General features: G+C 40.2%; 3 protein-coding genes across 3 annotated transcripts in view; 1 reads left to right on the top strand and 2 right to left on the bottom strand.

The window, feature by feature from the left end:
- Positions 1–77: 77 nt before the first annotated feature.
- On the bottom strand, positions 78–12,007 carry LOC134180613 (uncharacterized). Its single transcript, XM_062647802.1, has 20 exons — positions 11,749–12,007; positions 11,301–11,492; positions 11,065–11,239; positions 10,852–10,998; positions 10,732–10,793; positions 9,784–9,855; positions 9,596–9,704; positions 9,390–9,443; positions 8,772–9,028; positions 7,565–7,753; positions 7,241–7,412; positions 7,037–7,177; positions 6,840–6,973; positions 6,434–6,542; positions 4,213–4,454; positions 1,453–1,641; positions 1,120–1,291; positions 915–1,055; positions 725–858; positions 78–217 (listed from the first exon to the last, which is right to left on the bottom strand). The coding sequence occupies exons 1-20, from the start codon at positions 11,976–11,978 to the stop codon at positions 106–108; spliced, it is 3,033 nt and encodes a 1,010-aa protein (XP_062503786.1). The 5' UTR covers positions 11,979–12,007; the 3' UTR covers positions 78–105.
- Positions 12,008–12,173: 166 nt separating this feature from the next.
- Positions 12,174–14,099, top strand: LOC134179257 (probable inactive tRNA-specific adenosine deaminase-like protein 3). Its single transcript, XM_062646117.1, has 7 exons — positions 12,174–12,277; positions 12,331–12,385; positions 12,449–12,510; positions 12,693–12,900; positions 13,050–13,161; positions 13,326–13,750; positions 13,809–14,099. The coding sequence occupies exons 1-7, from the start codon at positions 12,217–12,219 to the stop codon at positions 13,975–13,977; spliced, it is 1,092 nt and encodes a 363-aa protein (XP_062502101.1). The 5' UTR covers positions 12,174–12,216; the 3' UTR covers positions 13,978–14,099.
- The window catches only part of LOC134180612 (WD repeat and FYVE domain-containing protein 3-like), a 28,416-nt gene continuing 14,631 nt past the window's right edge, over positions 13,962–27,746 (bottom strand). Inside the window, exons 19-54 of the mRNA XM_062647801.1 lie at positions 25,640–25,801; positions 25,387–25,582; positions 25,256–25,327; positions 24,815–25,087; positions 24,391–24,580; positions 24,283–24,330; positions 24,051–24,222; positions 23,826–23,906; positions 23,626–23,758; positions 23,479–23,561; positions 23,232–23,421; positions 23,116–23,180; positions 22,988–23,038; positions 22,712–22,860; positions 22,580–22,654; positions 22,181–22,327; positions 22,004–22,081; positions 21,892–21,946; positions 21,708–21,827; positions 21,524–21,641; positions 20,546–20,809; positions 20,400–20,491; positions 20,166–20,298; positions 20,009–20,088; positions 19,775–19,940; positions 19,552–19,709; positions 19,405–19,497; positions 19,277–19,345; positions 19,141–19,218; positions 18,136–18,237; positions 17,889–18,071; positions 16,482–16,887; positions 15,061–15,172; positions 14,920–14,990; positions 14,341–14,464; positions 13,962–14,273 (exon numbers count right to left, since the gene is read on the bottom strand). Coding sequence (XP_062503785.1) covers positions 14,153–14,273; positions 14,341–14,464; positions 14,920–14,990; positions 15,061–15,172; positions 16,482–16,887; positions 17,889–18,071; positions 18,136–18,237; positions 19,141–19,218; positions 19,277–19,345; positions 19,405–19,497; positions 19,552–19,709; positions 19,775–19,940; positions 20,009–20,088; positions 20,166–20,298; positions 20,400–20,491; positions 20,546–20,809; positions 21,524–21,641; positions 21,708–21,827; positions 21,892–21,946; positions 22,004–22,081; positions 22,181–22,327; positions 22,580–22,654; positions 22,712–22,860; positions 22,988–23,038; positions 23,116–23,180; positions 23,232–23,421; positions 23,479–23,561; positions 23,626–23,758; positions 23,826–23,906; positions 24,051–24,222; positions 24,283–24,330; positions 24,391–24,580; positions 24,815–25,087; positions 25,256–25,327; positions 25,387–25,582; positions 25,640–25,801 — 4,710 coding nt within the window. The 3' untranslated portion in view covers positions 13,962–14,152. The remainder of the gene's footprint in view (positions 14,274–14,340; positions 14,465–14,919; positions 14,991–15,060; positions 15,173–16,481; positions 16,888–17,888; positions 18,072–18,135; positions 18,238–19,140; positions 19,219–19,276; positions 19,346–19,404; positions 19,498–19,551; positions 19,710–19,774; positions 19,941–20,008; positions 20,089–20,165; positions 20,299–20,399; positions 20,492–20,545; positions 20,810–21,523; positions 21,642–21,707; positions 21,828–21,891; positions 21,947–22,003; positions 22,082–22,180; positions 22,328–22,579; positions 22,655–22,711; positions 22,861–22,987; positions 23,039–23,115; positions 23,181–23,231; positions 23,422–23,478; positions 23,562–23,625; positions 23,759–23,825; positions 23,907–24,050; positions 24,223–24,282; positions 24,331–24,390; positions 24,581–24,814; positions 25,088–25,255; positions 25,328–25,386; positions 25,583–25,639; positions 25,802–27,746) is intronic.

The following is a 27,746-nucleotide window of genomic DNA, read 5'->3' as shown; positions in this document are numbered from 1 at the left end:
AATATGCAGTAAAAGTAAAGCAGTTGACAAAGTAAACACTGATGGCTGATCATTGTTTTCAAGGCATCATTAGTTGAAGTTGCATGCCTCAGCTGACAACATTTATCATTCATCATGGACAAACACCCGATCTCCTACAGTAACAGTCCCAATCTTGTCCACCGTGGCATGAAGTCCAAATTTAGGAGCAGTTCCATATCGTTCATCAGACCGGTAACTGAACAAGAAAAATCAAACTCTCTTATGTAACTACACAATATCACATGACCATATTAGCAAGTTCAATTACATAAAATCACTGGCAAAACTACGAAGACATACACAACACTTTCATTCTTAGTCTCAATCATTATTCCTTCTCTTTGGTCTGCTGATACTCAAGTGAGAATCTGGAAAGTGTGTTCGAATGGTTTGATTAATTTATCAAGAACAATTGGAATTCAAACTCCAGTCAGCTATCAGTACTATTACAACGTCAGGACATACACTCTTATGTCATGTATAAGTTGTACTATACGTGTGTATTGTTTAACAGTAAGACTACAATAAACCATGACCTATGTCATTTAGTTGAAAGATCATTGATTATGCACATGCTAGACATGCAGACATCCTGTAAAGATCAATTATTCGCCATAACCCAGTAATTTCTCTTTAATTAATTTACAATACATAATTATAATAAACTGGATGCCTGGTGCATTTTAATTAATAAACACCTTGCCTTCTCAATGTCTTCAGAGGTTCTTCTCCAAGTTTCTCCCCTGTGTCAGGATCCAATGTTGTCAAAATGCATCTCCCACATTCCTTCAACTTTCTGAAGAGAGCAGCTCCAACTGTGAACTTGTTCCAATTGTCCTGCAAATTCTAATGCAGTACTAAACTTGACAAAAGCAAATTATGACTGTGCACACCTCTTTAAAAGCGCTGGGACCTCTGATAACAATATTTGGCCTGAAGCTGCGAATACTAAGTGGTTTATCTAATCTCGAGTTGAGGTCTGCCAGAGAAGCCTCAGATGTAAGCAAGTATGGTGCAAAATCTGCAAAGGCCACCTTCAGACAGACACATTAATTAATCCAATAACATCTGGAGATCATGTATGTGAGAAGTAAACACCTCATCCTGTTGTTGAGCTACATGACCATATTTAGAGTCAGTTGTCAGTTGTCTCGACTTGCAATATTCTGTCATGTGATACACTCGACATCCTGGCAATTCCAGGTACTTGCTAAACCACTCAGATGCCTCAGAACCGCAATCAATTCCTTCACCAAACATGCGATAAACTCTGCAAACAAGGCCTCTCTGAACTTCATATTTATCTTTCGTGCGCATCTGCCAGTCTGGCTGCCTACCTGCTTGCCGTTAATTAACATCATCTCACAAGTGTTCAGTAACCGAGTCACTCTAACCGTATGCATACACATTACTATATACAACTATTCTTACTTGACTTGTGACTTCTCAATATGATCAGGAACATAATTTGTCAGCTTTAGTTCAGGCATGTCAGGTGCTGTCAGTGTGAGCAGAGCCTGACCATGGTGGTCTATCTCCAGCTCCTGAGCTACACGTGCCATTCTAGGCTGCTTCTTCTGTGTCAAGAACTGTCCTTCTGCATCCACCACGACCCAGCATCTAGGAATAGCGTCAAAATCATAGTCCTTCAGTGCAAGGAAAGCTAACAGTTATCGTAGGAAAACACTGCAGACCAATCTTTGAGTTCAGTACGTAATATGATAGCCATAATGGTGCAACTCAAATTTCTAATATAGGATAATGTATCCTATTAACCCTTATTTGCTTTAATATGGTAAATATGTTCATGTGTGTCCCTGGTATTTATTCGAATGTCTGAACAAAAGTGTATCAAAGATTACTAGGCCAACTACAAAGTCTACTGTAATTCATTAGTTCAACAAATAGTTAGATAATGTACTGAGTTCTTTTAGCAGCTAATGACTTGCTGCTACAGACAATATGTAGTAGTTAACGCATGGTAGGAAGACGATATCCAGTTTATTGACCGAGGTCTTGAGGGGCTTCCCGAGATAATTAGCCGAGGCGAAGCTGAGGCTAATTATCGAGGAGAAAGCCCCGAAAAGACCGAGGTCAATAAACTGGATATCGTCGACCCTACCATGCATTAACCTATTTGTTGCATATTTAACATCCTACTGTAATTAGAGTTCATAGATTATTCAAGTTGAATTAGAGTGGTTGTGTATTGCAATGACAGCTAGAGTTTTATGTCAAACAACCACATTTTGACAGCTGTGAAGTGTTGTTGACGTGCTCAAAAGTATTAGTACAGTACAGTATCCACGTGTTTTGCCAGCATGATGTCGGATCAGAAAGAAGATCGTAATAGTGACCAGGACGACGACTTTCAGCCGCCAACAAAGATGAGACGCATTGGTTCCAAAAAGGTTACCACTAGTACTAGCCAGCTTGACAGCAGATTTGCTGAAAAGACGAGTACGAACAAAGTACAGGAGTACAGCAAGGGTACGGTTTGCAAGAACACGACTGCCTGCAACAGTTGGACGATGCGAACATTTGAAGCATGGAGAAGCAATCGAAACAAGGATGCTCCACAAGAGGAGCAGGTACCCACAGACATTCTCTCAATGAAGGATTCACAACTTTTGCAAGAGTGGCTAATATGCTTCCTACTGGAGGCGAGGAAGACCAACGGTGACAAGTATCCTCCAAAAACTCGTACAATTGATGTGTGGGCTACAACGTACTTCGAGCTCAGCACAGAAGCGATTCGTTTATTTTTTTCGACAAGGCAGACCATCGTTTTGAAGGTTTGCGCAATGCTCTTGATAGAGTCTGTCGAGAATTACGTCAAGGACTAGGAACGATCCGCAAGGGTTCCAGTGTATTCACTGCTGAAGAAGAAGACAGTCTATGGAAGAAGGGAGTAATTGGCTTGGACACACCTGTAAAACTACTGAGGGCAGTATTCTTTTATAATGGGATAAACTTTGCTCTTCGAGGTGGTGTGGAGCACAGAAGCCTCAAATGGAGTCAGGTGACTAGATGCAGCCAAACCACAGACGGATTGTCAAAAGTCTGTTACATTTGTGTTGAGCACGGATCCAAAAATCATAGTGGTGGACTGCATGATTTAAGGCATCCAAACAAAAAAGTCACAAGGTAAATTATAGTCAAGCTCCAACGTGTTTCTGTAAGGTAATAGCATTTTGTGGTTTGTGGTTTATCAGATACGCTAATACAGAAGCTGGTGACCATTGCCACGTAAAAATTTTGGATCTCTATCTTAGTAAGTTGCCAGCAGGATTTTCTCGAGAAGACTTCTATTATAAACCTTTGTCGTCTACTCCTTCATTTGGTCCTTGGTATTCAAAGCAAGTAATCGGTCATAACACGTTGGCTACAATGATGAAAGTGATGACAGCTGAAGGTGGTCTTCCGGTTCGAACCAACCACGCTCTTCGAGTTACTAGTGCGACAAGGCTGTTTCAAGCGGGAGTTCCTGAACATGTAATTCAAGGCAGAACCAGCCACAAAACCTTGCAAGCACTGAGACAATATCAAGAGCCATCCGAATTGCAGCAAATGGCAGCGTGCAAAGTTTTGGACAATGGCCATGGACACACCGATTACACTGACGCAAAAGTCAAGGAGTCCGGAGAGACAACGGAACAGGCAGATGAGCTGAAAGTAGTCGAGGTCGAACAGCCGTCTGAAACGGGAAGACAGAATCCGGCACCATTTGTCATTTCTGACTGCGTCTTTACAAACTGCAGTACTGTGAACATTATTATTGGTAAAGAATAAGCTTGTAATCTAAAATAGGTATGCCCATGTATTGATTGCTAGTTGGTTTGCAGTATACAGATTCTGACCTGTCAATAAACGTTTATTGACCGGTAAATATACAACATGTGGTTGAGTTGCTATGGTAGGAGTGTAATATAACGAGAAAAAGAATCCTAGCAATGGCGGAATAAACATCCAAACATGCAACAAATGTATGTTAAATTGTATCTAAATTACTACATAAATCTCTCTAATACTGTAAACCATTAATTACTTAACTAAATGTCTAAAACGTAATTTGTAAAATGGCTAAAACGTTACGATCAAAATATGCTTGAATAGATACCGTTTATTTGCACCTAATTACCATGCATGTACAGAAAATCCAATTTTCTAAAAAATTATAGACTATCTCACCTGTCGTATCTAAGACCTCTAGATGTACATTCTCCACTCGTTATTGGTATGCCCTTGCAGGATTTAACTGGATAGAGATACATCTTGCTGACTACTCCTACTTCTCGACAACGAACAGTTTTAGTGCCTCTACGTGCCAGCAGCACGGCTATAAACAAAGCCAAAGCCACGACAACCCCATAAGATGACTGTTCCAGGTTAACAACGCCGGAGAAAACGTTCAACCAGTCGACCATGCTAAAATGTCAAGCCTCGCTTCCAGACCACTTCTGTTTATTTGCGAGCGAGCGAAGCGAGCGAGTTTTCTCTAATGCGTTAAAGGGGTACTCTGAGTGTCCGTCCGTGCGTCCGAGCGTCCGTCCGTGCGCCACCACCTCTACCCCACCGGGGGAATCGTTTAGGAATTGACAAATTCGAATCGTTCTTTCCCAGTTTTGAAGAAAGTAAACATAAAATAGTTTACGTCATGTGACGTCATCACTAGAGATGTTTCTATGGAAACTATGCTCACTTATGTTACTGCGCTCCACCACCCCTACACCCAGGGGACAGCTGTTACAAATCGATCATTTTGAATAATTGTTTGTTTTCCTCGATGGGTGCCAAATATTGACACTTCACGTTATGTGACGTCACTCTGTAATTATTGCTATGGCAACAAGATTGAATTAGGCGTAAGCAGCGTTTTAACTTGTAGAGCGTCTGAGTTAATTGTTGTAATAACTGTTTTTGTGACAGTTAATGCTGTTCTTAGCTAATAATAATAATTAGCTACTGTAATAAAAGTTAATTAACAACTGCTAACATCGCCATGGAAACATTGCTCACTTGCTGTTAATTAAGCATGCGTGTTTTACTGTGCGTTGTGCACCACTCCTAGCTAGCCACCCCACGAGTGAATTGAAGAAACAGTTTACACGGCTACACCGTTAGCTAGGCGCTTCTCCGTTAGCTTGACTATTGATCTAAGTAACTAACTGTGACACTTCATGTGACGTTATCGCTAGACACTACTGACTGAAGAAAGCGCGCAAAGTACACAGTTCAAAGAAATTTGAAGAAAACAAGTCACTTACGACAGTAAAGGGTTTATTAATTAATTGTTCGAAGCTGTTTCGAACAAAACTGATTTGCTGTCCATCGAGTGCATTCAGCAACACGTAGCTAATCTACCCGTGCACAGATTTAATTACCTGGCCGATGCCATCTCGCTAGCCGCGGCCGATGGTTTGTGACTGAAATTGCATTGAAATATTTCGCTTGCCGACAGTCGCTCCATAGAGGACGTCTAAATCTAGCCGAGTGAAATATTGATCACGGTTAGCTAGACTCATAGTATTTCACACATTATATTGTCTAGAGAGTGATCAGTTTTGTGACAGCTTTCGAACAGAATCACCATTGACTGAAAAGAGCGCGCAAAGTAAAGAAAACAAATCAATTACGACAGTAGAGGGTCTAGTAGTTGTACGAAGCTGTTTCACTCTGCAGCTGTATAGTACGTGCTCGCTCGCACAGGTGGGAATGCAATGAGCACCCATTATTATTTTATTAACTATTAAACCATTAAATGAAAAACTATCTAATTGGTGTTTGATTAATTAAGTTAACTTAATGCCTTAAATTAACTAAGTGCGCTACACTATACTTATTTATATGTTTTAGAACATAAGTATGTGTATACAAGTTTGTGTACAAGTGTGTGTGTGTGTGTGTGTGTGTGTGTGTGTGTGTGTGTGTGTGTGTGTGTGTGTGTGTGTGTGTGTGTGTGTGTGTACGCAAATTGACCTGGTCTGACGCAGTAATTAAGCATGCCTCCAACATTACTAAGTGCTAGATAAAAAGACACACTTAATTGTTATATTGTCATTAATAATTGCCACATTTCCCAGGTGATTAGATAGAAACATGTTCTAATGCAAGAGCTACACAGAAAATATACCCTGGTATAACATCTATACGTCTGAGAATGCATTTAAGTACCAAGACGCTGAAATATATAGTAGACATTCTGTTCTTTCAACATTTCACATTTCTGATATATTTGTACAAACAGAAAAACTATTTGCTGTTGAAAAGTTGTGTCAAATCTGATAGAGATAGATTGTATCAAATACAGAATACAAACAGTCGACAAAATAAACAAACACTGCACTGCTGATCTATGTTTCACGTTATCATTAGATAACTAAGTGTCCCAACTTATAATAGTATTCAATCATTCATCATAGACAAACACTCGCTCTCCTATAAAAACTGCACCACCCTTGTCTATCGTAGCATGAAGTCCAAATTTGGGAGCAGTTCCATATCGTTCATCAGAGCGATAGCTAAACAACACAATCAAAATTTGTTACCATATATACAACAAGACAATATCATATGACTATACTACAGTTTTCAATTACATACAACACCATGTCTGTATGCATGTCTTCCAAACCTACCTACCTACAAAAATCACTCAATACATATTGAGTCTCGATCTCATAATTTCTAATACTATGTAGTTTACATACATATCAACAATCAAATCAGCACTAGAAAGCCAAAATCACAAAAAGTGCACATGTTAGACATGCACACTGCAAAAACGTGATTTTCTACGTAATTTATAATAAACCTGCCTTCTCAATGTCTTCAAAGGTTCTTCTCCAAGTTTCTCCCCTGTGTCAGGATCCAACGTAGTCAAGGCACACCTACCACATTCCTTGAGCTTTCTGAAATGAGCAGCTCCAATTGCGAAATTGCTCCAATTGTCCTGCAAATTCCAATGCACAAATAAACCAAATAACAGTAAACCACAACTGCAAGCTGTGCACACCTCTTCAAAAGCATTGGGACCTCTGATAACAATATTTGGTCTGAAGTTGCGAATACTAAGTGGTTTATCTAATCTCGAGTTGAGGTCTGCTAAAGAAGCCTCAGATGTAAGCAAGTATGGAGCAAAATTTGCAAAGGCCACCTTTGGACAGATAATTAATCCAATGACATCTGTAAATCATGTACACAAGAAGTAAAAATTAACCTCGTCCTGTTGTTGAGCTACATGACCATATTTAGAGTCAGTTGTCAGTTGTCTTGGTTGGCAATATTTTGTCATGTAATATACTCGACATCCAGGCAATTCAAGGTACTTGCTGAACCACTCAGACGCCTCAGAACCACAATCAATTCCTTCACCAAACATGCGATACACTCTATAAACAAAGGCACTTCAAGTTCATATTTGTTTGTCTGTCTTCCCATTATCTTGTCAGCATGCATGCCAGCCTGTACGTCTTCAACAAGTATTTCATTGACTTCAATAGTATACAGACACTAGCTTAACTACGTTGACAACAGCTCATACTTGATTGGTGTTTTCTCAACTGCATCAGAAAAGTGATTTGTCAACTTTAGTGGAGGCATGTTAGGTGCTGTCAGTGTAACAGCAACCTGACCGTACTTATCTATCTCCAGTTCCTGAGCTACACATGCCATTTCAGGCTGCCTCTTTTGTGTCAAGAACTGACCTTCTCCATCCATCACAATCCAACATCTATGATAAAAATTACAAATATCATCCAAACTAAACTACTACAGTGTAGTAGCTGTTACTGTACAAGCAATTAAGTAAGCAGCATATATTGGTCTGACCAAGCGCTTGCTGAAGGTGTAGTTAATATAGTTCTATAGAGTTAGCATAACGCATGTTTACTAAAATTAATAAAGTAGCTATAGCGAGCACATGTGTAAGAAGGATGTAAACAGGCAGGCAATAAACAGAAAGGTATTCTACAAGCATATGTGAAATGTTAAATTCTACCACAACATCTGATATCCGAAACAACAAATTCCTCCATTCAGTACTACTACATGTAGTAATAAATAATATATTTAATTGACTATATTATAAATGAAAATTGCTGTCATTATGTGCAGCTGGTGATAGTGGACCTTTCAAACATTGCAGCCAAACTACTGCCTACGTACATCTCTGTTACTATTAATTTGTCAAAATCCCACAAATGACAAATTTTAAGAACAAAGTTTGTTATTCAAAATCAACCTGTACAACAATCATTAGAGTAACACTCTAGCACAGTCAGTATCTTAACCATTGCAGCGATTCAAAATTTTTACGCAGAGCTCTTGATACACAAGATCGTATATAATTCACTGTGGGCATGCATTGCCAAAACTACAATTAAGATAGCTGCAAGAAACCAAAATTGAAGTTTAAAAAAACCAAAAGTACAAACCCCTATACAATATTTGTTGTACGCAGATACCAAATTGTTGTACAAAAAGCCACAACAAAATCCAACGACTACAAAAATTCTGGACTAGCAGATCTCGATCGATCTGGTCGTGATCAATTAGCAGCTATGCATGCAAACGACACGTATATTCTTTCTTCAACCTGCTGCTCCATGTTCCTACACTCAAACAGACTACACTACTCAATTGACTGCAAAATGCCTACGTCATTAATAGCGTTAATTAAATTTGCAACACGTTATTGTTGTACTGTACATGCATGACTAAGCACACTTACAACTGTTGAACCATCTCACCTGTCGTATCTGAGACCTCTAGATGTACATTCTCCACTCGCTATTGGTATGCCCTTGCACGATTTAACTGGATAGAGGTACATCTCGCTGACTACTCCTACCTCTCGACGGTGACCTTTCTTATTCCTAATACGTGCCAGCAGTATAGCTACATACACAGCCAAGACTATGACAAGTCCATAGCACGATTGCTCCAAGTTAAGAATGCCAGAGAAAACATGCAACCAGTCAACCATACTGAGATGGCGCAAGCCTCGCTTCCAGACCATCTAATCTGTTAGAGCAGTAGCTATATTGATTAATTAATAATCTAAAGATGTAGTTCTTTGTTTATTGTGGTGTGTGTGTGTGTGTGTGTGTGTGTGTGTGTGTGTGTGTGTGTGTGTGTGTGTGTGTGTGTGTGTGTGTGTGTGTGTGTGTGTGTGTGTGTGTGTGTGTGTGTGTGTGTGTGTGTGTGTGTGTGTGTGTGTGTGTTGAGTGTGCACTCATGTGCATTCAATCATTTACAACAAATTTATTCTACTACGTCAAAACAATAAAAATCTACTAATACTATGACACCACCATCTCGAAAAGATCTATGTGCTAGAACTTGTTACCTTTGTGTATCAAATTTACACAAAAACGTTGCAATTGCAATTCATACACGTAAAAGAGAAATCTAAATCCAAGCTACCAGCAATTACAATATACCACAGGCAACACATTCAAGTGTTTTAATTGTTAGCATAGAAATCAATGCTCAATGCAAAACAGCAAAACAGTCACAAAAATTTACCAAACACTTGACCGCTGGAATGCCTCCAAATGGTGTCATCATATTATACTTCAGTGACGATTACCTTGTTTCCAACAGTAAGCTTGCCACCAACGTCAACAGCAGCATAAAGTCCAAACATTGGAGAAGCACCATATCGAGGATCTGAACGATATCTGTCAGAGAAAGACTCACATCTTTAACTAGAAATTCACTATTGTATACATATCTTCTGTGTAATAAAGATAAACAAACTTTCTCAATGTTTTCAGTGGTTCCAAGTTGTTCTTCTCTCCTGTGTTAGGATTGACAGTTGTCACTACACATCTAGACAGTAAACACACACATAAACATAAAAAATTCCCAATGGTAAAATCAACAACGCGTTCAATTGGGCTCTTTCAGCATCTTCCGGAAGAGTCTGGAAGAGCACGCCCTTCTTTCAACTTCTTCCAGAACCCCTCTTCAAACTTCTTCCAGTGCAGAGCTGGAAGAGGTTGGAAAAGATGACAGCTCTTCCAACCAGCAGCAGAGTTGGTAGAGTTGGCTCTTCCGACCATAGCGGCAGAACTGTAGAAGTTGGAAGAGGGGCATGCCCATGGAGTCTCTTCTGGAAGAGGCTGGAAGAGCCCGACCAAACGAGCCCAAAGTCTCTCATATATGATAACCTAAAAGGAATTATAAGAATGTCAAATTATTAATTTACACCATCAACCTACTGTAACTATTATATAACACCAAACAATTACCATTCTCATAACAACTATACGCACCACTAATTATAAGCAATAATTAAAGTACACACACATAAAACAAATAGCTTAAAATGTCAACTAGGTAAAAAATTTCCATAAAATCAAAAAACAGAAATTTCACTGAACCATATATTGTTATTGATACTATTACTAAAACTTTGATGAAGAGTGATGTGTATGTCCGTTATGTTGAGTATGCCAGTTGAGTGTGTGTGCGTGCGCACGTGTGTGTGTGTGTGTGTGTGTGTGTGTGTGTGTGTGTGTGTGTGTGTGTGTGTGTTGTGTGCGTGTGTGTGTGTGTGTGTGTGTGCACGCGCGTGCATGTGTGCATGCTTTCGCATGTGTGTGTGTGTGTGTGTGTGTGTGTGTGTGTGTGTGTGTGTGTGTGTGTGTGTGTGTGTGTGTGTGTGTGTGTGTGTGTGTGTGTGTGTAAAATGTTAGAATAAACCTGTCACACTCCTTGAGTTGTCTCAAAACCACATTTCCAATCTTGAAGCATTTCCACGTATCCTAAATTACCAATTTACAGTCAATCACAATAGCACAATGGCCCAAACACTCTCTGCACTTCTTCAAATGGTTTCAGAGTAGAACCACTAACAATGATATTTGCTCGAAAGTTACAAATAGAGACTGGATTATCAAGGCGTGAATTCAGATCATCTAGAGATGCCTCTGATGCTACTAGCACAGGAGCAAAGTCAGCAAATCCAACCTGCAAGAGCATACACCAATAAACACTTTACTAAACTTATACCCAAACTGAAATGCTTGATGTTACTTCATCCTTTGGCTTAGCAAGATGGCCATATTTTGGATCCGTAGTTAGCCTTCTTGGCTGGCAATTCTCGGGACAAGTGAAGTAAACTTTTGATCCAGGAGTTCCAAGGTAAGAGCTAAACCACTCAGCAGCTTCAGCACCACAATCAATTCCCTCACCTTGTATTCTCCAAATCCTATGTATGAAATAAGAAAGTTAATCTGCAAACAATCCAATGCCATTATAGTTCTACTCACGTTAACTGTGTTGCTTCTTGATGTTTGAGATGAACTCGACTTGTCAGTGTTAGCACAGGCATGTTTGGAGCTTTCAATGTAACTGTAGCCTCGCCTTCATCATCAATTTCTATTTCTTGTGTGACAAGAGCTAATGATGGCTTTCTTTTAAGACTAAACATCTTTCCTTCACTATCCACAATAACCCAGCACCTAGAACAAAATATTTTAAAACAATAATGTCAATAATATTTGCAAATACTTTTTCGAAGATTAAATTAATTAATTTCAACAGCACTGTCTGAAAGGTCACTTTCAATAGACAGCAAGGTAAGTACAAGCAACAAGTCATTGCAAAGAGTCCGTTGTGTGCGTAACCGCCATGTGTACACGTGTAGCCACGCCCTTTCGCGGGGAAAACTGGGCGTGGTTATCTAGACAAAAGACCATGTGGGCTGCTGTAGTATACCTGTCATATTTTAGTCCCCTCACTGTGCATTCCGTTGTGTTCAGCTTGATTCCACTGCATGATTTCACCGGAAAGACATACAGTTGCGACAAAACAGCAACGTCGCGAGGTAGTCCATTTTGTCTTGACAACATGTAGAATCCAATAAAAGAGAGCATAAGAGGAGCAACAATCAAGATAATAAGCACGTTTCTTCCATCAAGCAACAACGATAGAAACCCGTCTGTCATCGTGCGTAGACAAGCGCACTCCCGGATATAGGCTTATCATGCAGTCTGGGAAGCCGGGGCTTTGACAAACCAATTCACAACCGTTTTAATTAATAAGACGCTTGCTGCTTTAGCTCACAATGTACACGTACAGCCACATGCACTCAATGTCTGCATTCGTAAAATTTCTAACCTTGCGCGAGCGTCCAGCCCACCAGCTGCGCGAGTCTAATGTCTGACATGATCACGTGCTGTCATAATGGCCGTGCAGTTTCCTCGTCCCGTTCTAGCAGACGAATACGAAAGATGCATAGCTTTAGGTTTGCTTCTATTTTTATGTTCGTTATTCAAACTTGGAAAGTGTTTCATGTAGAAGAAGTTTTCGTGACGAAAGTCGAAGACAAAGCCTGCATTTCTTCAATCCTGAAGTAACACTATGTACGATCTAAAGATTTTTCAAAAAATTGTTAGACGTTACTGGTCGTGTTCAGAGCTTTGAAATCCAGTCTTCCCTTGCCTGGTTTGGAGCATTTGAAACGTGTCAAGAGTCTTGGCAAGTCACAGTAAATAAATACATTAATTAATTTAATTAAAATAAATACATTAATTAATTTAATTAAAATAAATACATTAATTAATTTAATTAAAAATAAATACATTAATTAATTAATAACTAATTAAGTAATGAAGTCTAGCTGTGATAGGAAAGCTTTTTCATTCTGCTGTTGATTGCAGATGATGGGGTTAGTATTGTACTCTGCAGAAGCAGTGATGTGACGGACATTAACTCATTTTTCCGTGAAATTTGTGAGATGTGGAATATTAGAGTTGATGGTCTTGGACAACCTCTGGTGGCTATGGTACCTCGACATCAATGTCTTACCAGACAACAGTTTGAAGATGCATCAAAACACTGGCCAGTAAATTACCACGAGAATAAACAGTAATAAATTAAACACTATGAACACACACACACACACACACACACACACACACACACACACACACACACACACACACACACACACACACACACACACACACACACACACACACACACACACACACACACCAATATTTCTTTTGTTTTAGTGTCGCCAGGGCAATATCTGGTGAGCTCTTTGATGATGTAGAACTAAAGGAAATGAAACAATACATGGAGCTAGCTATAGCGGCAGCTAATCATTGCATGACCATGAAGAAAGTTTGTGTGCATGTCTGTTTATCTGTATGTCTGTGGTGTATGTAAGTTGTGTGTGTGTTTGTGCGTGTGTGTGTGTGTGTGTGTGTGTGTGTGTGTGTGTGTGTGTGTGTGTGTGCACGCACACATAATATTTCTCTAGCTAATATTGACAAATTGTTATCTAGGATCCTGTGGGAGCTGTAGTAGTTGATGCTCATACTCACTCAGTCTTAGCAATATCCTGTGATCACACCTGTAATCATCCATTACAAACAGCTGTAATGGTATGTGTGGATCTCATTGCACAAAGCCAAGGTGGTGGAGTGTACCAGCTTGGAGTACCCTTCGCAAATGCTCATCTATGTAGTCAACTGAAAGACTGCATTTCTAATCAGTTTTCTAGTACAGATCAACTTGCTGGCTGCTTACTAGATAGACTGCTTGTGACTGGAGAGAACAGAGAGCCAACCACACACAAAACAGCTGAAAATCAAATGCCATACTGTAGCAACAGGAAGAGAAAATTGCACATGCAGCATGATGAGAAATCAAGTCAGCCGTACCTCTGTACTGGCTATGATTTATACATAACAAGAGAGCCAAGCATAATGTATGTTGCAGCATGACTGTGTATGTCAGTATTAGATATGAAAGCTCTCTATGTTCAGGTGTGCCATGGCCCTTGTTCACTCTCGAATCAGGCGTGTGTTCTATCGTGTTGTCGACCCTAATCGAGGGGCACTCGGAAGTACTTGCAAGCTGCATGTTCAGCATGGATTGAACCATCACTTTGAAGTATATGTTGGTGGCCTTTGTGAGGCTGATTATATTAGTTAAATCTTCATCAAAATAACTGTAACAGAACAAATATCAATCTAGCTGACAAACTATTGCCCATATCTCAACAAACATTACAAAAATGTACAAGTCATGTAAATAAGTAATTTATGCTTGGAAATGAATGTCACTGGTATAAGAGCTGCCACAATCTATTTTATTGCTGAACGGCACGTCAAATGTTCCTCATCGGATCTGGTGATTTCTTAGACTTCAATTTGACAAAGCACTGTTGGCAAACTCTGACAGCCTTTGTAATTCCCAGTCGCTCGATCTTTGATTCATACTTGCTACATCTGAACATAATGTAAACAGCAAGTGTAATGAATTACCATTGGTGAAGGCATTACGAGATGGCTTTACTTATGACAGAAAATCTGGCCGCAATCTCGACAGTGGTGTCGTCTCTCAGTAAGAGTGAAGGGAACATTGCAAGCTGCACAGTTCTTTGCTACCTCATCTCGTACCCAATGATTGGCACGTTTACCTAATACAGAAATAAGAATATGGCACAATGGCTTTGGTTACAGTAATGACATATTCAAGTGCCCCATTACTCGCATAACAAAAACTCCAAATCAGCATTACTGGTTAGTGGTGATTGCTGCTAGGGTCACCCCAACAGAAGCGTGCCACTGCTCGGTTGCTACAACACTGAAACTGTCAGCAGTTGAGCAAAAGCAGAAGTGAAGAGGACTGAACATACAGTGCATGTACTAGAGAAAGGAAATCATACTTCTCAAAGATGATTGTTTCTATGTTATGAACAGTGCCTGCTCCCAAGTTGCCCGGATAAAAGGAGTTAATTAAGGTCTTCTCCAGATTTACTAATGTCAATAAAATTCTACCTCCATAGTAGCTAAGCTCTGTTTTTTAATTAATTTTATTAATATCATTATATTTTACAAAATACAGAACAACAGTCACACTTCCATACTTTACCTGCTGATTCCGTAACAGACCAGCTGTATATCCTTCCTCGTTCATCTCCCACTAACAACGTGCGATGATCTCTACAAAAGGCAGCAATGCGTTCTAAGTACCATATACTATATCCATAAACACAATAGAATAACACAATACCTGGAAACCGAGAGACAAGAGATACGAGCAGGATATCTGTTGTCGTGCCGATCAATAGCTGTGTGCATTGTCAATTTGGCTCGTTCTGCCAAAACTCGTCGCCAGGTTTGACCTGAGAAACCACAGACACGTAGTAATTCAAGACATTGCAATCACATAACAGTCACTACTTCCTGATTATTGTCCTGTATGTGTAGCTAAACAAGTGCTTACTAACTGCACCTATTTAATACATCATCTCTCAACAGCTGGTAACTGCTAGCAATTGTGTTGAAACTAAAATGAGTAGTATCTTTGCACTATCTGGGCCACTAAAGTGGATGATAATATACGATACCATATTAAACCTGCACTAGTTGCAGATACAAGAAGAAGCATAGTACACAACATACCAATGGCAACCACCAGAGGAGGTAGAAAGCTAGCGCAGCGCTACCTGGGCGATGTTCAGCCAATAAGCACATTCTAAGCCCTGTATTTGAACCACGTGCCTACATGTGAGTGCAACAGCCGGATACCCTCTGAGCGTTCGTGACTCTTTTTATTACAAACTTTCTTGCTTTCCCATGGTGGACGCAACGTGCGTTTGACTGGTGCAAATCCGCCGAAGTGGAAAGGTAGACGCAGTATTCGATGGATTAATATTCGTACGTGTTCGACCATGCCTACTTGATGGATTACCATTGCCACATTTCGTAACTCCTATGATTTCACTCAATATCAGGTCAAGCAGAATTCGTGAAAGTCGTCCTATCTTGTACGTGTATCGTAGGTGACTGCTTTTCAGGTAAGATCCCATGAACACTAGTCGCTGTCAGAATCCTAATAGGATTAGAGTAAGGTATACTCAGAGTGCGGTTTATTACCAGTTGGAGACGTCTGACTTTAGTTACCGTTCCGTTTTGACTGCCTTGCTAGCTAAAAGCCAAACTCGCCTGTGGGCGTTCCTTTAACGCACACTAGCTTCTACATCGCACAGAGTTGTGGTCGTTACTCACCAAAAACGACGGGATAACTTAGGATAACTTACAATACAGCATTCTACGATGACTCGTCTTGTCTCACACATACATTGAAAAACAAAGGTTGTGGAACCACGGGAAGATGGAACATTGTAAACTACTAGCTGGTAGCGTAACCATGTGAAGTCCACATGTAAACATAATCTCGGAAAAGCAGCTCTTATCAGTTATTATTTAGAATATATCCAGACATACAGCAGCACAGAAACAAAGCAAACAATTTAGTTAATGTCTAGAGAAGACAAACTTTTCGCCTATGGGCGTGCCTTTAACACACGCTAGCTTCTACCTCCTCTGGGCAACCACATGCCATTTCATATGACTGTCTAGTGCAGACAAAGGACATACTGGCATGGATACATACAGTATAAGTTAACACATATCAACCAACTTGCTCACCTGAGGTGGAACGTGATTTTCGTAAGAATGGGTTTACGTTTGCACGTTGCGAAGGATGTTTGTCACTTCTACTGCTAGAACCGATTCCATCTTCAAAACTCTGCGCATCTAATTCTGGGTTCTCGAGATCGACTCCACCATTAGATGTATCTGATGACGAACTAAACTGTTTTGTGTCACTGTTGTCACCGTCAGAGACAATTCCACATGTGTCTGTTGTTCCATCATCTTGCCCTTGCTTTCGAACACCGGCATTAGAATCCTCTTGTTCTAACAAAGACTGGCTTGAGCCAAAGTCATCCATCTGCTCGCGGATGATTTCTGTAAGCCTTCTATCTGCCTCACAATGAAGTTGCTCCTTCTTACTCAATCCTGATATGTGCGGCTCAAATTCAACACTAAACATCTGTCACATAAAAGTTCAGTTAGAAAACGTTATACTACCCATGCTCTGCCATTAGTATTAGAGTAGATATACTACTACTATAGTAAAATGCAATGATACTGTATTTGCCCGTAATAATGCCCATACCAAAATAACGCCCATACCCGTATATACGCCCATGCCCAAGTATAAGCTCAGGGCACGCATGCGCAGACAAAACAAAATGGGGTCTGCAGAACATTGTCTCCGTCTGTGTGCATTTGATAAGCTGGTGTCAGTGTTGAGTGAAAGTACTTACTGCTAGACTCATGTCTTCGTTGCACCGACCCTGGTGCTCTTGACGGGCTTCAGGCCGACAACGTGTGTATAGTGTTTAGTTTCTGCATGTATGTCGATGCTTTATGGATACCAGTACCTTTGATCTTGCAAATGGATAATTGCAAGCATTTGTGGTATTTCTGTCTTCAAGTATTTAGATGATGGCTGGCCAAATGACGACATTTTGTGACCATGTATACGACTAGAACCAAAACAACGCCCATGTCCTAGTATATGCCCAGAAAAAAGTCTTTCTTTTCTATACTCCCAGGGCGTTATTACGGGTGAATACGGTAGTTAGCTAGCGTGTGTGGGGTGTGGGAGATGGGGTGTGGGAGGTGGGGTGTGGGTGTGGGTGTGAGAGGTGGGGTGTGGGTGTGGAATGTGGGAGGTGTGGTGTGTGGGTGTGGGTGGGGTGGGGTGTGGGGTGGTGGTGGTGGTGGTTTGTGTGAGTGGGTGCGTGTGTGAGTGTGTGTGTGTGTGTGTGTGTGTGTGTGTGTGTGTGTGTGTGTGTGTGTGTGTGTGTGTGTGGTAGTAATAATGGCAGCATAAGCAAGTGGACAGCATAAAACAATCCAAAGACTACACAGAATAGATAAGTTTACACAAAAGTATGACAGACCAAATGCTAAATCATTGGTACACAAACACCATTTGATCAACATAAATCAGCTCTACTGCAGTTGCATGCAATGACGACTTACCCTCACAACTCCATCTACTCCACCTGTCAAGATGACATTCTGGCTGTCCCACTCACATAGTTCAGACACCGTACAACATTGAATGCTACTTCTAGGACCCTCCGGTAATGTCAAGTCTGCCAACAGCCGACCATTTATTGACCACAGATACACAGAATGCGAAGCACACGTCACAATATCACCCTGTAAACGAAACAAGTTACGATTCAAACAGACGTCTAAGCGCAAAGTAAAACGTGAAGAGTACCGTAAGATTGTTGATCGTAACAGCTGCTATTGGTGCTACATGACCTAACAGTTGTCTTACGAAAGTCCACCTGTTGATGTCCCAGATAATACAAGACTGGTCCTACAAATAGCAAAAATTCATACAAACAGTAAGCTACAAGGGTCCGAGTCACCAGCCACACTAGAAAACACCTGTAATACTACCCTACACTAATATGCACAAATTTCATAAACTTAAATTCAATGCTTACACGTATTGTTAAAAAACTAGAAGTCAGCCATGATGGGATCACACAAACCGTGTGCCAAATGTAAATATTAATTAATTAATTTGTCAACCCTGAGTGACCATTTTCGATCTCGTCCAAGATTTTGACACTTCATATTCTGAAAATCTCATACTGATATGTTACACTCTTCAAAAGATACTGTAAATCAATAAATATTCGTAACTACAAACATTCATAAACTGTCGCAAACTGTAAGAGTAAAATGTTCGTAAACTGAACACGTGTGTGGAACAAGGCTCAATCAACATTCGAGTAGGTCTGTGATGTACCTACTTCATTCTCAATGTCTCTGATTTCTTGGCTTGCAAAAGCCAATTTGTTGACAAGGACACCGCCCTGAGCCTGCCCAATCCAAACTATGAATATAGTCACTCAGACAGTGTTGTATGTGCATCCACACGGATATTTGGGCTACAAAAAGTGCATGGATATTTGGACTACAAAGGTTAGCAAGCAAGTTAAGTTGATAAATTCTTTGCAATTTACAAAATTTACAAAATTAAATAGAATTACAAAAAGTTAATGATTTACAGTATCATGTTTACAGACAGACACACAGACGAACTCCTCTGAAAACGTTACAACCTTGCTCCAGTGAGCTATATGGGTTGTAAATGTAACATTTTGGACACTAACTCACATACTAATCTCAACAATAATCCACTTGTTTAGATCAGAAAATGACTTGGTACTGCATTAAGTATAGTAGAAGCAACAAAATGACATTGTGTTACCTCTGATCCACTGACCAATATACTGTATGACTTAGACAACACCAAGCATGTCACAGGAGCTGTGTGTCCATACAGAGTCTACACATTTTGATATATCAGTTCATATAAAGTATCAGAGATTGTTTCTTTAGTGTACCTGCTTCGGCTGTAACTGTCTATTTCTTTCCCTCACACTTCCAGTCACCAACCGCCACACATAGATAACCTGACGACAACCTCGTGATCTATTGGTTCTCTCAAAAGTTACTCACATAGAACACCCACCGTGCTCTCTCCAGCTGTAATTAGTGTGAATGCATCCAAACAAAGCATACAGTTGATTTTTCCAATGTGCAGGTTTTCATATACTGATGTTACCTAAAGAGAAACCATTAGTGACATCTATACTACTTGAAAATCTCATATTCACACTTTCTCTCCCTCTAAAATGGCTCCTCGTATGCTGTTGTCATAGAAACCCCATGCCAAGTAGCGAACATGATGAGGTGGCACCAAAATTTTGTTCTTTTCAACTGCTATCAAAACTCCACGATCAGTCTGAACAATCTGTCCCACTGGGCCCTTTAGCTCTACTTGTTGGAAACAACACATATACATACATGCAATCAAACAATTATGGCACAAGTCAGCAAACCTCGCAATGGTTGTAGTGAAGGCATCAGATTCTGCAAGTGATGATAAAACAGACGATCAGAAGAGCTAGATGAAGGTCCTCCATTGAGCGTAGTGCCAACAGATGGAACTTCGGTGAGATTTAAAGTTGGCTTCACTTTCCTAGGTGGGTGAGGACGCTTGAATAGCTACAAGACAACAAGACAACTATAACATAGACTAACATTTCATGTGCTGTAGAAAGCAATGGCAATACCTGCTTTGGCATCTGCCCAAAATTATTGATAAATCCGATGGTTGCGTTCCTTGTTAGTGGATCCTCTATCTTGTCAATATGTGCACAACGAGTCAAGAACATCGAATACATAAGAAACTACTACAAATGACAACACGACAGACAAACAAGAGGATATCTACAGTGCCTTCATAAAACAAGTGGTGGAAAACATTGTGTTGTTCAAGAGCCGCCTGTCCTTGTTGTCTGTAGCCAAATATAAGATCAATCCACTCATGAAGGTGTGCTGAAACGTAGTCACACTCAAGTGCCTAAATCAGTCACATAACAAACATAAAGCACCTAAAGGCCACGAAAAAATAGAAAGAAAAGACAGGAGAGAAAAATCAAAAAGAAGAGTAATTTCCAATACCTCTCGATGCACACGAATAAATTCTTGAGCATCTCCTTTTGCCCATGGTGGCAATATGACATCACCAAGGATGTCACCATTTTGTTTCCTTCCTACAACAAAGTACATCAGACAAAGCTTTACAAAAGACAGTCATGGAGAAATACCTAGGTCAAAATTGTTTGAATTGAGAAGAAAATCTGGCAGATAAAAGAACTCTGGTGTCAACTCTTTCACATCAGCCATGTTAAATTCAGATGCCGACTTCCATCCTTCCTTCACACTGTGAAAAAGGCGATCAGCAATATCAAAATGACCTCCTTGAAGACGCAGAAAGTGCTGAGTAAACGGTTCAAGTCGAATCAAGTATGACGCAACAGTCATTGCTGAACTGTAATGAGTCCCATAGTAATAAGGTGGTGTATTCTCCCCTGTTGCATTCAACAAAAGACAAACATTAACATCCACATGAATATCTACTCTAATCCAAGGCCAACTCAAAGTTACAGATTCTCAAGCATCAAATTCTGTTAATATTCCTGTCTTTTTTTCTTTAATCAATTGTTACTCCTGCTAACATATGATGATAAGGTAGGATCAAACCTGGAAAAACTTACGACAAACAAAGGAAGTATGACGAACATTTGCTGCACATCCAAATCCATACCATGGGTTTTCAGTATTACCAATAAAACATGTGATTGATGTAGCAAGGATCCATATATGTAGACATGACCAATGCTGGCAGAAGATATGCAGTCTGCCAGTGCTGTCTAGAGTGCTGTCTTTTAGGTTATTACTGCTATACCCAATCGATTCATACAATTCAGGTTAGCTTGATGCTAAAACATAGCTTACCTCTACACCACTGGTCCAGTGTACTGATGCACACTTGGAATATCAACATTACGTAGCAAACGATAATAAAATGTTACAGTACAACACAACTAACTAATGCTACGCTGACTGAACGCTTACCTTGCCTACATTACTGTAAACAATTCACTTACACTGTTATGACTATAGCCATTTAAAATTAAATTATTAAAAAGTCATCTACGCCAAAAGTAATCACATGCAATGGTCCACTGTTAGCTCTTATTTTTGTTATGTATTACTAATTAAAGGGTATCTGTTACAATAACCTGTTGTGTCTTCCCAGTGAGCGTACCGGTTGACAAACTGCTTCAATCTTTCTGGCGTCTGAGCACCCATTGGTTTCGAAAAGTCTCTAAATGTCTCTGGACTTGTCAAATCAAGTTCCTAAAAGACACCAACAAATGGTACACATGAGTATTTATGACACCTTCCTGTTACATAGTTCCTCACTTCACTGTCATAATCCTTCAACACCCAAGGAAAGACGGGATACTGCATCAAGTCACTGTATGATCTGCCTGCCAGTGTGTTCAAAAACATCAAATACTGAAAGTTTGACAATTCACCCCTCTAGAATGCCGTTAATAACGATAGCGTTAGCCATCATGTCAAGCCACACAAACAAACCACAAACCTCCCACTTCTGTGTGATAGACTTTTCACCAATTATTGAACCAAAAATACCAGTGCTAATCATCACAACGATTTAAGGACACAAGGGGTTCACACTGTAGCAAACTGCTTACCCTACTTCGACAGGCCCATTTCGTTTCATTCCCACCAAAACAGATTCTTGTGACAATGCTCTACAAGATGCTACTAACCTAATCAAAGGCAATGCAAATGTGTGTCAGTTCATGTAAACAAACTCTCTGCCTCACAATTCAAACTGTACAAAATAGCAGCTGTTACAAATAACTTACTTAGAATGTATTCGGTTTCGATCTGCCTTTCCAAGTGCCACAAACTGATTGCGTCCGTTTGTGGCAAATAGCTCAATGGCAATGTCCATGAGAAGGTATCTCCGTTTGTGAAGGTCACTGACATCATTGAATGACCATTTGTGACAGCTGCAAGAACACAAATTCCAACACATGTAAGCACAACAGTAGATAGCCATGGAGAACCAAAATGTGTGTGTGTGTGTGTGTGTGTGTGTGTGTGTGTGTGTGTGTGTGTGTGTGTGTGTGTGTGTGTGTGTGTGTATGTGCATTAACACATCTGTCTGTCAGTTTGTCTGCCTCCTTGTCTGCATCTATAGTCTGCCTCTCCTGTTCACAACAATTAATTAAGACATTTGCAACTGTTACTGAACAACTAACTGTATCGGATAGCTGGTTGGTTGCATTGCTTTACGAGAATAATGCTTCTGCACTGGAATGACACATTTTCGTGACCTAAATATTGACAACAATTATCTAGCAGCCCAAATTCCCACTTCTACACAAACATACTCTTCAGGTAAAGACTGGATATCAGAAATTTCACCAGTAGAAAGCATCATCAGCCCATCAATGATGTAGAAATGTGACAAACCAATGAGGAACAAACCATCGATAACATCAAGACCTTCAATACGTGCACAAGGATATTTGTGCTGAATCTGCATGTACATAAATTAATTACATTAGTTTACATAAACAATATAAACAACCAAAAAATCAATCAAAAGGAATCTACACATTGTAGTAACAAGCAAAGTGGAGTTGCATTGGCAATAGTATTCCAACCTTCTCTCCCTGCTCAAGTAAACGATGCAGCTGCTGCTGAACTGGCTCTCCCTGTAAAAACATCATCACATCATATGATCATAAAGCAATTCAGCATATGAACAAAATTAAAGATATACAATACCCACCAAAACATCATCAAAGTCCTCACTATCAGCAATAGTTGACCCACAGTCATTTGAGTCAATGTCACCTACAAACCAGCTTTTACAGCAATAGCTAAAGTGTTCCGTGATTTGCTTACTTGACAACGTATCTGATTCATCTCTATTAGCTGAAGTACCCGACAACTTCACTAAGGTAGTAAGGCTGTCTTCTGGTAGGTTGTTAAACTTAGTAATACTCGCCACTTCAGACTGTTGCTGTCGACAGAGAGACAACTGATAGTACAATTCACTGTCTCGACTGTTGGGTGGTATGTACTTTGTCTGAACCTAAGCAAAAACGACTCCATTGAAGCATGCCACACTAGAACGTAATTGTTCCATCACCTCTGGTTCTTTGTTCTTATTGTATTCATAATGTACATAAAACACATCATTCTGACAAAGCTTTTTACGCATTCGATGTGGACCTACCACAACAATGAGTATAGTACCCTTAGTCATTTTACTTGCTACAAAACGATGCTAACACACCTTCTGTAGCGTCAAGCATCCATTTGTCTAAAGATGATGGTATCATTGGGCCCCATAAGCCACGTTCACGTGTGAGGTTCGATTGTATGTCGGCCCATTGTGATTGCATATAGTTGAACATGTACATAGCATTCTACATGGCAGAAAAGACACAATTAAAATTATTATGCACGACAAACGTTGTGCATAATAGTTCCAACCTGTTGAAATTTCACTCGCTGCAGTTCAACAACTTCTTGAACAAGCTGAAGGTTAACGAAAGCACCATCATCAAGATAATCCTAAGCAGCAACACTCATGAGAGTCTACAATTCAACAATCACTCTGTTCCTGTTCAGTCTGCCAACCAGTCCCACCATCCATTCCACCACATTGATGGGTACTAATACCACTGGCATTACTTATGAAGTGATTTTCATATGTACCTGAACTTGTTGCGATACATTGCTCTTTGATTTCTCCTTCCCACGCTGTCTAAAAATGGTAAATCGCTGAACTATCGTCATACGCTTTGAATCTGTCGACTCTGTCCGCTTCTTGTATTCTGTTGCTTTGTAGTTCATCCACACTCTTGCAGCCTGCTCTTCAAACAATCCCCTAGACCACAACAGCCTCTTACAGACAGTATGCTATATTTGCACCAGCATCATGCCCTACTGTAAAGACTTGATGCTTCGGCTCTGACTTGACATTTCAGCCAGACCCCTGTGAAATAAGCCACAGTGTAACTACATTCAACAAAATGTTATCTGATAAAATGATTACATTCTGTCAGAGGAAGGGCCCTGTTGTCTTGAATTATGTTTTGGAATCTCAACATTAAATAAATCTTGGATTTCTCTCTGTTTGCACTCCAAAATGATATCCCATACTCGTGCAGCTGAGCTTTGGACTAGACGATTGCCCTCGGTGATCACTGGAGTAGTTTGGCCACTTACGTCATCATCATCATCATCTTGATACAAAACAGTTGCAAAAGTTAATACAAGTCAATGTCAGAAGACTGAACAATGTCAACTAATTGATAGAACATCTGTTTTTTGTGTATCTCAAATATGTAGTAATGAAAGTGGGTACATGTCCACTTGTCTGATTACATGTTCGTTTCACTCACATTACTAGTAGATCTCATTACATACAGTAGTCATATAAACCAGACTCTTAACCTAGTGGCTACTCAAGTCTGTACCTGGTGTTGACAACGTTCTCTCTGATCCAGATCTTCCTCGTGGCTCAGAACACCTTTTGCCATTGACTAAGCACACCAGACAATGACAGAGACATGCCAAAAACTCCTGATCCGTGTTTGCACTGCTTAGTATGAGCTTTTGATAACGTGTGACTGTGTGCAAGGTCTCTAACACTGACGTCTGTTCAACCACCGAGAGACAGTGACGTGAAAGAAGAAACAACACAATTCGATTCAATGGTCGATACAAATCATCCAGACTCAATGACCAATCTATAAGAACACCAAATTAGAATGTACACAACAACCAAAGCACAAACTCAACAATGACACAAATCAAACACAAACAAAACTTGATCAATACATTAATTCAATCAAAAAATGCAGCATGCGACTTCAGCGTATGCTACCAGAAAAACTCTAATTCACTCATGGACTTACGACCACTCTTGGATTGTTCCATTAGTTGAACTACCGGCATCAAAACAGCACCCTGGTCTTGAGAAAGTATTCCTATCAACAAACACTTGTTAAGAGCACACATCTGACTATGTTTACAATCGTGTGTTTACCTGTCCACAGCCGATCAGCAACACGGTTCAAAACAACTGTCACTCCAACAAGTAGTTGAGATGAGGAGTTGCTCTTAGTGCGAGATGGTGAATTCGGAGAGAGCGCTTCCATAACAACTAGATGATCAAGAAGAGAATGAATAAAACATGTCTGGAACTCGGACTGTTGCTCTGAGCTGCAGCCATCTGGGGATGCCTACAACCAAAGAGTACATTCAGCAAACATGCAGATACAACTGGCTGCCTTCAGGACCTCCAGAATCATGTCAAGAACTGGAAATCCTTTCCCAGACTGTGCAGACACAAGATTGTTGCCAACAATGATCCGAAGTAGCTCTAGCACTGCTTGTTTGGCTGGATGAGCTATCAATGAAGTTCTTCTGATTGGTGATGGCATGTCCAAACTATCATCTGCCTACAAAATATACTCAATCTAAATTTACAACAATGGCAAAGATGTGACACAAAACACGGATTTGGACAATCCACAGATCGCTAATACAAACCATGCATACCTAACCTTAGCCTTAACCCTCACCCTTACCCTAACCCTAAAATCACCGGGGGAAAACTAGAAATCCACCGTTCGTCAATATCCACGCTTTGTGCATGACATATACACTAATACAATTACAGTACACCAATGCTAATCCAAACCTTCCTATCCTAACCCTCACTAATCTAAACACAGTCCAGCATGCACCCTCATAATTTGAGACCATGTTAAAAACTCTGAGCAGCTAGCTTTGAATCATCGAGCTTCAAGAACGTCATCTGTCAAGAGCAAGATGGTAACATATTCATGCAAGCTGTTGACTTTTGATCACTAAATAGCCATCCTTGAAAATTGGGGACATCTTCGTAAATGGTAGTTAGTAACTTAGCAGCTAAGAAATTACTAAGTCTCTTCAGCAGATGCATGTTGACTAGAGTAAGATTATTATATTTCAGTCCAAAATGTGATTTGTAGACTGTGGATGTATCAGTCATGGTTACAGCTCTAAATCTTTGTTACACCTCATAGATGTGACTATTTCACCATAAATCAAGAATAAGATCAGGGTTCTTACACCAAGCATTTTGATAATTCAAGCAAAGTCACTATTCAAACAGCTATATGTTGAGCATGGTAAAAGACTGTTCAGACTAGTGAGGGTCTACAGTACTGCATGTGGTTATACTGAATCTACTAAATAGTTGACTGGTTTATGTACTAGCAGGGTTGTCCCCAGCATACAAAAGGCATGGCGCTCCACTATGCCTTGGCTTCCACGTGGTACAGGCCCGCCATGCTTTACTGCATGAGTAGACAGTGATTACCTATGAAGATAATAAACTTGTATTTGTATTTTGAAAAGTGGGAAGTTGTTTGAGACTAACAAGTAGTTCCTGGGATGCTTGGTTTGAAGATAAGACCAATTAGAACAAAGACTGCCATACCGTCTGAACTTAATTGTAATATAAGTACTCGAACATCAACAGTAGTTGTCAGTACCGCCCCCTATTTAGGTCAGTATCTGACAGTAACAAAAGGAGTTCTGTAGATATCTGGCCCTCCCTATACTACTAGTAGGTTCTCAGCTTCTTGAGGTCTGGAAATTTTCCAGGGGCTATAAGGATTAATATAGCTATCATGTGGTCAAGCACAGTGAACTAAAACACAGAGAAACTTTCTTCTTAAAAATAGACCACTTCGTTCCTTTTGTGCCTAAGCATTCCATGACAACAGTTTGTGACATCTCAGGGATAAGCAAACCCACACCAAAGCTTTCCTGGGGCTGTCATCACAAAAATTGGAATGGGCGTCACCAAAAATAAGGGTGGCCGTGGTTATAGCAATTTCTGCCCTGCCTTACAAAAATCTTGGGGACATCCCTGTGTAGTATACACAAATTTTTACATTCTGAGTACCTACAAGCCCTATTGTCAGATACATCCAAAACAGAAACAAATAGAGTGGGGAAGATCTGGCTACACGGGACTAAGCCAAATTTGTCTGTATGTATGTGTGTCGTCTGTCTGTCTGTCTGTCTACGATTCCACATCCTCTTCACTTGGCTTCAATATTCATTCAGCTGTCAAGTCCTTGCTTCCAGTTAGATTAGGAGATGATGAAACACAGAGGCCTCAATCATTGTCAACCCTTTCAGCTACAAAGGGTATGCTTCAGCACAATCTAAGCTCAGAAATTGGCCTCTTGAGTGCAGCTCATTGTCTGTCTTCTGCACCTCACAGAAGGGATGCTGCAAGATTACTTTCTGCTCAAGATAGGGGGTCCAGGGCTTGGTTAGAGGCCTTACCATCCTCAGATAGGTACGCACTTATTGCAAAGGATTTCCGTATAGCGTCTTTTCTGAGGC

Source organism: Corticium candelabrum, chromosome 5, assembly GCF_963422355.1.
Source record: "Corticium candelabrum chromosome 5, ooCorCand1.1, whole genome shotgun sequence".
Lineage (NCBI taxonomy): Eukaryota > Metazoa > Porifera > Homoscleromorpha > Homosclerophorida > Plakinidae > Corticium > Corticium candelabrum.
Note: the sequence above shows the minus strand (reverse complement) of the source record. Positions and strands in the feature narration are given on the sequence as shown.